This window comes from Mangifera indica, chromosome 17 (assembly GCF_011075055.1).
Source record: "Mangifera indica cultivar Alphonso chromosome 17, CATAS_Mindica_2.1, whole genome shotgun sequence".
NCBI classification, from domain to species: domain Eukaryota; kingdom Viridiplantae; phylum Streptophyta; class Magnoliopsida; order Sapindales; family Anacardiaceae; genus Mangifera; species Mangifera indica.
In genome coordinates, this window is record NC_058153.1 from 4963310 (window position 1) to 4974204 (window position 10895).

General features: G+C 28.2%; 2 protein-coding genes across 2 annotated transcripts; one reads left to right on the top strand and one right to left on the bottom strand.

Annotated features, from left to right (window-relative positions):
* Positions 1-559: 559 nt before the first annotated feature.
* LOC123201073 (transcription factor MYB114-like) lies at positions 560-1623 on the top strand. Its single transcript, XM_044616524.1, has 3 exons — positions 560-718; positions 875-1004; positions 1266-1623. Exons 1-3 carry the CDS (start codon positions 577-579, stop codon positions 1564-1566), a joined length of 573 nt encoding a protein of 190 aa, XP_044472459.1. The 5' UTR covers positions 560-576; the 3' UTR covers positions 1567-1623.
* A 5690-nt stretch (positions 1624-7313) lies between these two features.
* On the bottom strand, positions 7314-8817 carry LOC123201086 (transcription factor MYB1-like). The gene is made up of 3 exons (XM_044616538.1): positions 8541-8817; positions 8305-8434; positions 7314-8178 (listed from the first exon to the last, which is right to left on the bottom strand). Exons 1-3 carry the CDS (start codon positions 8671-8673, stop codon positions 7614-7616), a joined length of 828 nt encoding a protein of 275 aa, XP_044472473.1. The 5' UTR covers positions 8674-8817; the 3' UTR covers positions 7314-7613.
* Between the last annotated feature and the right edge of the window lie 2078 nt (positions 8818-10895).

The following is a 10895-nucleotide window of genomic DNA, read 5'->3' on the forward strand; positions in this document are numbered from 1 at the left end:
CGGATAGTTAAAACTAAAGTTTTTTCATATTTCACGAAAAGTGATAGGTTAAAATAAAGTTTTTTTATATTTAATGAAATAGTGATTTCAATGGATATGGGATGTCATTTTTTTTATTCTTTTTCATTTTATTTTTGTTCTTATGCTTTTTTTTACAAACCAGTAAAATTAATATACTCTAATTTAAAATAATTGAATTATTAAAAAATAATTAAATTGTAGTCAAATTAGATTTTGTCGGTTTTAATTAATTCATTAGTTTTGATTGAGTCAAATCCTAAATCAAATTTTAAGGTGAAATAGAATGGATTTGGAGTTGATTTTTGATTGAATCGATTAAACTGGCTACTCTTATTTGATTCGGTTTTCAAAACACTGATGGTTAGTTGGGTGTCAAATTCTTCGCAAAGAAAGGTAGCTAGATACAGGGGACCCATCTCATCACTCTGAGCCATAAATGTCACGTGGAAAAGCTCTGAACTACAGTACACAATTGCCATACTTCCTTCTCACCCGTCTTCTTCATTGTGTTTTGTCTGCTTATTTGCTTGGTCATAGAAGGAAAAGATAATAAGGATGAAAATGGCTCCCCTCAGAAGTCAATGCAACAACAAAGAACTTAATCGAGGAGTATGGACCGCTGAAGAAGACCAAAAACTTGCAAAGGTTATTGAAATCCATGGTCCAAAGAGATGGAAAACAGTTGCAGCCAAAGCAGGTCTCATACACATCTATATATCAATATATACATGTACATATACATACATACATACATACATACATATATATATATATATATTTATTTATTTATGTATTTATTATGTTTTGTTTGATGTTAAGCTTTATTAAATTGATGATGTTATAACGAGTGCAGGTCTGAGTAGATGTGGGAAGAGTTGCAGGTTAAGATGGATGAATTATCTGAGGCCAGACATCAAGAGAGGCAATATATCAGACCAAGAAGAGGACTTGATACTCAGGCTGCATAAACTCCTTGGAAACAGGTAACCAGTTAAGAAACAAATAATATTACGTGAATAAACAAATTATACTGACTTATTTATACAAATAGAGATGATAATGTCTAATTGACTGATTGTAAAGTTAGAGATAGAGCAAACAATTACAACTGCCATCTCAATACATATAAGTTTATGCAGTTTGTTTGTAGGTATAGTTTTATTCTAAAAGAAGCTCATGTATTTTTATTACTCTTCTGTGGGATTCAAAAATTTTGCAAGCTAAAAGGTTTTATAAATGTATAGGTGGTCTTTGATTGCGGGGAGATTACCTGGACGGACTGATAATGAGGTCAAGAACTACTGGAATTCTCAATTGAGCAAGAAAATAAAGCAACATGAAAAACAAATTAGAGCTTCAACGAAGCCAGAGAAAAAAAAAGTGAAACTGGGCACACGAAAAACAAGGGAAGAAGAAGGAACTTCTAATGCAGATGAGGGTTTATCTAGAGATGAGTTAATGGATTGCTATAACGAAGAGCCTCTAAACTTGGAGTGGATGAGTAGATTTTTTGAGAACGACGAGAGTTGGTTTAAATATGCATGATGATAATAATTCAACTTCATTTACATATATTTTTCTGGTTAATTATTTTCTTTTGCACCTTCTATCCCGGTTGGAAAAACGTAAATATGTTTTTTTTCTTTATGCAGATATTATAATTTTATATTTTGCATATTAGGTTAAATCTACCCACGACGGGTTGACCCGATTTAGTTTGCTTAATTGTTAAAGCATAGTTAATGTGGTGACAATTAAACTCTTATTTAAAAGTCCAAACCATCTTTCTCATAGAATGACGTATTTTATTTTATTGGGAAGTTTTTTGTTTTTTCTCCTCCTAGCACCATAAGCACAGAAACGTAACAAATGTCTCCTAAGAAAAAATGTAGTATGCAGGCAAATACAGTCGAGAAAACAACTCATGTCAATATTTCACAGTATATTTGAATCATCCAAAAATTAGAATACAGAATTTGGTACATATTTTTTAGTTTATAAAATAATATAAAATTCGATTTGATATATTTAAATTTTCTAACATTTTATGACAATCCATGTTATTAACATTGTATTTTGTTTAAGGGAAACACTTTGAAAGGAACAAAACACGATATGAATCAAATAGGGCAAAAGTGAAGGTGACTTGCATTATTGAATCATACGTACAGGCATATCCACAGGAGGAGAACAAGATAAATACAATAAGCTATAGCTTAGTACAGGCTGTATTAACACAACTGGGCCATAACTTCATTCAATAAGTTTCAGTGCCATTATATCTGTATTCATTTATATATCTGTATTCATTTATAAGTGTATAAATAAATTATCATATAATTAAATATTATTTATTTTTAATTTAAAATTATATAATTATATTATGATATATTATTTATGTATCTATTTATTTATAAAAAATGTTCTATAGTTTGATATTACAAGAATAAGAAATGTGATTTTGGCCCGTTGTGTTGGGGGCCAATGTGTTCACGAGGGTTCTTAAGGTTTCAACAAGAATGATTTTTAGTAGAATTTGGTCACTGTGTTCCAGGAGAGACCAGAGCTTGCCTTTAAACAACCAATAACAAGCAATTAACATGATTCCAATGCCTTGAATGTTAATTATAATATAATTAAAAATATCATCAAGGGTAATCCTTAATAATTAAAAATCTAATTACTCAGGATCCTACCTTTTCTCTTGCTTCTGGGTCTTATTTGCAAGATTCTGGGAAATGTTTTTCTTTTGAACATTCTTTTATATAGAATATTGTCTTTTGTTTTGTTAGTTCGAAAATTAAAAATTGAATATATAATTTTCCATTTTCAATTTTAAAATGAATTGAACTTTTCAAATTCAAAGTTCCATTCTAAATTTAGAGAATGATAATTTGATTTTGAAAATCAAATAACAATTCATTAAATTATTAATTAATTTATAATTATTCAAGTTGAATAATTATTTAGGCTCAAATGAAGAGACACTTATGTCTACACCTTCAATAGACCCACTCGTTCAACCATTTCCATTTCCAATCTAATTGAGTTTTAAGGGCCCACTTCATTGCTACCCATAATAGGCGGCCCATTAGGCCCAATAAAAATAACCATAACCAAAGATCAAAATAGTCAATTTAGAAAATTGAATCACCCATTTATGAACTTACTGCTCATTTATGTAACGATCAACTTTCTATTATATGGGATATATATAGACTCTTTATTATATTACCAGCGAATCAAATCATGGTTAATACATAATAAGTCAACCTTTTATCAATAGATCAAGATTGATTTTCACACATAATCAATTACAATCAGACTAATAACTTAAAAGAGACTACATTAGGCTAATATCAAATTAGATTGATTGTTATATAAAATGTTTTTTTGATCTCAAGCCTAGGGATCATATATATTACCATCTATTCGAGATACGTTCTATAAACAGTGAAATTACTATCTATATGAAATCTTTTAGTAGATATGTCTAATAAACTTACAATAAATAAGATCATATATGTTACACCAGATTATCAACAGACAATTTTGATATGACATAATCATTCAACAAAATGATATTTTTATCTTATTATTTGTATCTTAAATTAGAATAATATTAAGATCATAGACATTTCTAAAAAGGCCAGTATATGTGCTTATAAAATCCTCACAATTAATGATACACATTGATGCCTCATCCTGATTTTCTCATTTAAGGGCATCTATCATTAACATAATGAAACATGATTTACAATGTTATTTTATAAATATAATAATAATACAATAGAGTCAAGTCTATCATTGTGGTCGCTTTTAGGGCACACCTAAACTAACAATATTAAGTATGAAAGTGTAATCTATATACGCATGGTTGGTTACATGAAAAGGACTAAATTCAAATCAATAAATACACATTTATGTAGCACAAACTCGTAACTATTGTTTTCGTACAAACACTTTTTCTTTTGCAATCAATTTAAGTTGTTGTGATCATTTAATTCTTTCTTTGTGAATCCATAAAACCCTACTTTGTCTCAATAATATTTATTATATAAAAGAATATTATGTGTACAAATAATATGAATAATTGATAATATGTTATTATATAATTAAATAATTTAAAATTAAAAATAAAATAATATCTAATTATATGATCATTAATAATTTATTATATATAAATTTATCTGTATTATTTGTATAAATATATTATATTATATATTAATGTTAGTGGGAAGTTGTCATTCAATATGTTGAGATCCAATATTTTAAGATACTACTAATCTCATTATTGAAGCCTGTTGGATAAAATAAAAGGTAGGATCATTTAGATTCTATATATCTTTGATCAAAATATCATTGAGGGATGATGAATTTAATGTCACTGTCGAATCACTCATAACATATAATAATAACCTAAAACTTGGCGTTGCCCATCAGAAAGTGGACTCATTTAATGTTATTCAATTTCTGCATGCAGGACATGGACAAAAAAACTCCACATCTTTCCAAAAAGAGGTGGAGTAGGTATTTGTCTACGGGCAACCCGCGATTAAAGGTTGAAGATCAAACAAATTTAGACTATTGTTATTTCTTTAATATGTTTGTAGAGGGATTCGAGGTTCGGTTAGATGAATAGTTTATTGTATTTCTATAGAAAATTGATTCATCTCCATGTCTACTATCAGATCTTCCCTTTCAAAATTTGGGGTCAAAAATGGCTTCTGATGGTTTATTTCGTAAATTAATCTAATAAAGAAGTCGAAAATCTCAGTTGAAAGATTTCCAATTGGTCAACTTCATATATGATCCTTTAAACAAGCGTCCCTGTTTGTTGTTGAGCTAATTAATCTGATTTATTATTATTTCCTGCTTCTAATTAATAGTTTCAGATTTCTGATGGCCTTGGAAGTAGGTAGTTTCTCCAGACCGGAGAGCTGGTAATCGATTATTATAAATGGAGTAAATTGTTTCCCACCCAAGATATGGGGGAGCTATTTTCTAGCCCTATAATTAAAAACAATTCCCACGCAAGATATGGAGGAACTATTTCAAGCCCTATAATTAAAAAAAAAAAAACTTTCCATTCAAAACTTAATACCATTAATGAAAAAGACTTATGACGAGAATCAAAAAGATAAATTATGGTATTAACCCCAACCAGATATATGGTTAGATTCGGTGGTTAAAAACTAACTATATAATCAAATTCGGTGGTTAAAATCACAAAAAAAAAAAAAATACTATCAGATCATAATAGTCGAGATTATTATTGTCAAATTTGGTTGGATAATCTAACTATTGTCTGGTATGATTCTATGACCAAAATCACAACAACAGTAAATATTTGTTAGGATTGCACCTTTACTTCTTGTGATTCTAGCTAGATTACATCTTTATATATGCAATTTACCTTAATTACACAAAAAATGTGTAATTTGACTTAAATCCCACTTGAAATTGTTATAGTTGGAGTTTTGAAACACATTTTGCAAGTGCTATTATGGTTATGTAAGACTTTTTAAAATATGATTATGTCTTATATGGATACAATTTTATTAGATCATATTTATCTAAATATGATTTTAGCCATATCGTACCTTTCTTGGTCATTTGATGGGAAATTTTTTATTTTTATTTTAATCAATATATCTAGAAAGAAAGTGACCTTTATGCCCTTTAATTGTTTTTTTTATAAAGTTAAGTTTTGGGTAGAAATTTACAGTTTAAGCATTCAAAGGGTGGAAACTTGATTTTTCCAAACTTTGGGTGAACAATAGTGATCTACTCTAATAATTATTGAGAAGGCTGCATTATACACGAAATGCAATTATAAAACTATATATGATATGTTCAACCACTGTTGAGAGATTATGACTTGATTCCTAGATTTGATAAAACAATGGATATTTCCAGTGAAAGCCTCACAAAATATATAAAAATCGACCACCTACACGTTTTAAACTTTCCAAAGCAATGGCAGACAGCTGGTTTCAGTGACCAGCAAAATATAAGGATTAATGGTATATGAATAATTTTTATATATAAATAATAATGTATTAATTAAAAATTAAAAATAATTTGATATTATTTTATTTTTAATTAATACATTATTATTTATATATAAAATTATGTATAATTTTATTATAAAATAGGTTGGGTGCCAAAACCATACTGCCATGAACGTAGACTTTGATTGAAGCTAAAATCCGAGAAATTAATGTTATACACACATAGCTATAAGATTTGATCAAATCATGGGGCTTGCTTGCTACTCGTATAGATGGATAGTTGAAACTTGTAGTCCAGTGAAATTTAGACAAGGTCAATAGTGATGGCTATGTATTCGATTGTTTATAAAAAGCAGTGAATTACTCACGCAAAGTTTGGTCTTAAAAAATTTTTTTATTTCCAGTTCATATTAATAACATTTTTATACCCAAAATTACAAATAAATAATATTTTTTCTTTCAAAATTAAACACTATTAATGAAACAATGATATTAAAAAGTAAAATTATTATTTTATTTTTTAAATTATTATATCACCTTAAATTAACAAAAAATAAAAATAACATTTTAAATATCTAAATTATATAAAAAATTATCTTATTTTTTTCACTTTTATTCATTTCATATTAATAGGGTGTCTTTGCCATATTATAATTTTTAAAAATATTGAGAGTCTTTTTAAAAAATTTTGAAATATTTGAGGTCTTTTAAAAAATTCTGAAATATTAGTTTGCCTTCTCATAATATAAAAATAACAGTTACACTGTTTAAGACTGGAATATAATGCAATAGAGTATGAATCTAAGTGTCATATTATAATTATCGAAGTCATATAATAATTTCAAAATATATAGAGATTTTAAAAAAAATTTAAAATTGATTTATGAGTTTTTAATATGGTTTAAGAGTTAAACTATCATATTTAAAATATTTGGATATAACAAAAAATTACTCTTTTTTATCTTTTAATTTTAAAATTAATAGATAGTAAAATTACTATTTTATAATTATGTCTTAGTTTTTTCAAATAAGGTTTGATTTTGGATAAGAAAATGTTATTTATCCCATCTGAAAGTGAAAAGGTTCTTTTAGGCTAAACATTGGGTGAAAAAAATGTCATTTATTCTTTATAAAAAATAAAATAAAATTATTTGTATAAACACTAATATATCATCATATGATTAATGTTATTTTATTTTTAATTTTTAACTATTTAATCATATGATAATATATTATTATTTATGTATAAAATTATATACAAAAATTATGCACATAACGTATCCTATCAACCATCACAAACGTTCATATCCTTTTCCTCTTATTTTTTGAGAACATAGGTAACGGAGCATTAATTTAGAATGGATGTAAGTACGAAGATGTCGAAAAGAAAAGAAGTCTATAAAATAAACAGGGAAACATTACCAATTCAAAACCCTTTTGTTTAGGCCACAAACACGGTAGTGCAGTTCACATGGGATCGAGTCCACGAATCTCTCACTTAGGGTCTACTCCAATAGTGCAGTTAATTATTTTATCAATGTTAGATTATCTCCAATCTGGGACGAACTAAATTGAGATTCAAGAGAAACCATCATCTCGAATCCAATCCTTGAGCAATTCTTCTGCAAAGGATAACGACTCATCCAAATGAAGCTTTTTATTAGCACCTCCACCACCCCCACTGCCATTGCCACTTTCTTCTGTGCAATTATTATACAGCCTCCAAAAGTCTGAGTCCGACATATCAGATGACATAAGCTCCTCAAAGTTAAACTCCAATGGAGAGTTTTGCAGAAGATTATTTTCCTGAGACAGGCCTCCATCATTGGACTTCATTTGCCGTTCTGAATTATCGATGTTGGCTTCTGCTTTCACTTTATTAGTTTCGATTTTTTTGCCTTGATGTAACTGATGAGTTACTAAAGTCTCACTGCAACTCAATGCTTTTGCCCGTATTGGAGAGCTGGACTGAAGGGAATTCATTGGTGGAGCTTCATGAGATGATTTGAGCTTAATATTCTTTCTCTCATCTGCAGGTTGATTTTGCTTTTCGCCTCTCACCTTCTTCCCCAAAGTTGTATTCCAGTAATTCTTTATTTCATTGTCTGTTCTCCCAGGAAGCCTCCCAGCTATCAAAGACCACCTGCAACACCCACCAAAATTAAATTCATAAAAGGGTACAAACTAGAAGAAAATAGAGAGAGATATATATATGTATATATGTTTAACTGAGGAAAGAAAAAAAACATTAGGAGACAGTGAGAAAGACCTGTTGCCTAACAGTTTGTGGAGCCTAATAATCAGATCTTCTTCTTCTTGAGAAATGTTACCCCTTTTGATGTCTGGTCTGAGATAATTCAACCATCTAAGTCTGCAACTTTTTCCGCATCTCTTCAGACCTGTGCCCAATAGAAGAAACATTATTTTCATGGCGTTGTTTGTTTACACACACACCATTTTAGTCAGACCTCAGCAAGTAGTCAAAAAAGTAAAAAGTTGACTTACCGGTTTCCTTTGGAATCCTTCCCCATTTCCCTCCACCATGAGCTTTGATGTAATCGCTGAGAATTTGGTCCTCATTAGCCGTCCAAGCTCCCCTGTTTAGCCCCTCTTTTGAGCAACAAGGTGTTCTTCCCATCTGATCTTACCTCTTCAGCTTGCTCTCTCACTCTCTCTTATAGACAGCTCTAGATATTCATTTGGTCATCAACACATCCAACGCAATACAAGTCTTTACAGCACAACTTAAAAAAAAGAAAACACGTTTCCTGTTGGGATTAAAATATTTGACTTACTATACGTATTGCCAAGGTCGTCGTTTTTCTTATTTAATAAAAGCTGTATCCTGTTCCTAAAAAACTCCGGGCTTTGTAGCTCTAATTAATATATATATATATATATATATATATATATATATATATATATATATATATATATATATATATATATATATATATTAGCTCTAATTAATATTGACAGGGTAGTTTAATTGGCTTGGGAGGTAAATGTTATACTTTCCATTTCAATAAGGGTTAAATATGATAGTTAATATTATATTAAACTGAGATTCTAACATCATTTGGATCAATATAATTATAAGTATAATTTTTTATACATAATTTTATTTATAAATAATGATATATTATCATATGATTAAATATTATTTTATTTTTTATTTTTAATTATTTAATTAAATAATAACATATAATTATTTATATATAAAAATTATGTATAAAAAACGCCACTAAGACCTAGTATAACTTTTTTGGATTGCATGAGACCCACGTTAAGATCCTCTAATCTGAAAATACATCTTGCATTAAAGTGTGATGTATAATTGCCAACTTGCTAGTAATTTAGTACCATCCAACTATAATTTATTATCATTTAATGTTTCCAATTAAATTTGTCTGGCGTCTTTGATGGCTTCAACATATCATGGGGAACGTACATGTCTGGTGTCTGTAGTTTCTCAGTTTTAACGCAGCCGATCTTGTAGTCTTTTGAGTTTTGAAAGGCCAACATTCATCATTTTCTTTCTTTCTTTCTTCCTCTTTCTTTTTTTTTTTTTTTTTACATTATTGCGATTTTTTGTCATTAATTAATGTATTTAATTTTAAATTTTAATAATATAATGACACAATATTAATTATATTAAATTAATAAACATTATAGGGGCAATCAACATTACTGTTTACCTAAGATAAATTATAGTAATAATAGTTAGAATAAGTTATAAAATTTCTTTGTCCACTCACACTGGGGAGTAATGCTATGAGCATTTTGAATATTAATTTAGGTACTAATAATAACACATTATAATATGATTAGATGTTGTTTTATTTTTAATTCAAAATTAGATAATCATATGATGATACATTATTATTGACACTTAAATTGAAACACATTATAAATATATATATATTTTTGTAATAGTGACTAGTGAAAGTGTGTGTTGATCAAACTGAAAAAAAAAAAAAAAAGTGATTCAACCTACTACTTGTGAGTTTGCACCCATGGTTATATTATTGACTATTTAGATAACAATAAATCTATGTACACAAATTATTACATATCATAATATGATTAAATGATTTTGAATTAAAAATAAAATAACACCTACTCATATGATAATATGTCATTATTCATACATAGGTTTGTGTACATAGTGTTACTATTTAGATAAATATTACCAGGGTTACAATAAAAATGCTAGAAGTTAAATGTGCTTTTTTCGGTCTCTCAATCTTTGTGGTGGTCTTTTATATGTAAAAGATATAAAGGTTATGTTACACGTAGAAGTGGTATCTTGGAATTCCTTATTTAAATATGACTTTAGAAATTTTTTTATATTCTAGTTATAATGATAATAGGATAATTAAAATGATAACATGATCCCAATTTGATAGAGGATTATCGTTTTCCTCAGTAGACATAAGATGGAAAAGGAAAAACATCATGTTAATTTTAGGGAGATATTCTATCATATGAAATTCAATAATTGTCACTAATAAAGAAGCTTTTTACTTATATTCCTAAATGATAGGTGAATAAATAAAATATCTAATCATTGTTGTTATAGTTTGTTGCTAAAATATGATTGATCGAAAGAGTAGGGCTTCATAGTTCAACATGCAACACTTCAACATAATCTACAATACTATCCATTGCAATTTTACACATGCAACAACATTCTCATAAAAAAAAAAGAAGGGACAAAATCAAAGGGAACATGGGAATCTAAACTCTAAACGTTGATTTCGTTATGAAACCGAAAAAATGGGTTAACAAAAGGGAAAAATCTTACCTGTGAAGCCATTTCAATTTGATTTCATTAAGATTTTCGGAAGATTAAGATGC

Coding starts and splice junctions, on each gene's coding strand:
- LOC123201073 (XM_044616524.1), top strand. CDS start 577: ATGAAAATGGCTCCCCTCAGAAGTCAATGCAACAACAAAGAACTTAAT. Junction 719..874: donor AACAGTTGCAGCCAAAGCAG/GTCTCATACACA, acceptor TAACGAGTGCAG/GTCTGAGTAGATGTGGGAAG. Junction 1,005..1,265: donor CATAAACTCCTTGGAAACAG/GTAACCAGTTAA, acceptor ATAAATGTATAG/GTGGTCTTTGATTGCGGGGA.
- LOC123201086 (XM_044616538.1), bottom strand. CDS start 8,673: ATGGGAAGAACACCTTGTTGCTCAAAAGAGGGGCTAAACAGGGGAGCT. Junction 8,435..8,540: donor AAGGATTCCAAAGGAAACCG/GTAAGTCAACTT, acceptor TATTGGGCACAG/GTCTGAAGAGATGCGGAAAA. Junction 8,179..8,304: donor CACAAACTGTTAGGCAACAG/GTCTTTCTCACT, acceptor TGGGTGTTGCAG/GTGGTCTTTGATAGCTGGGA.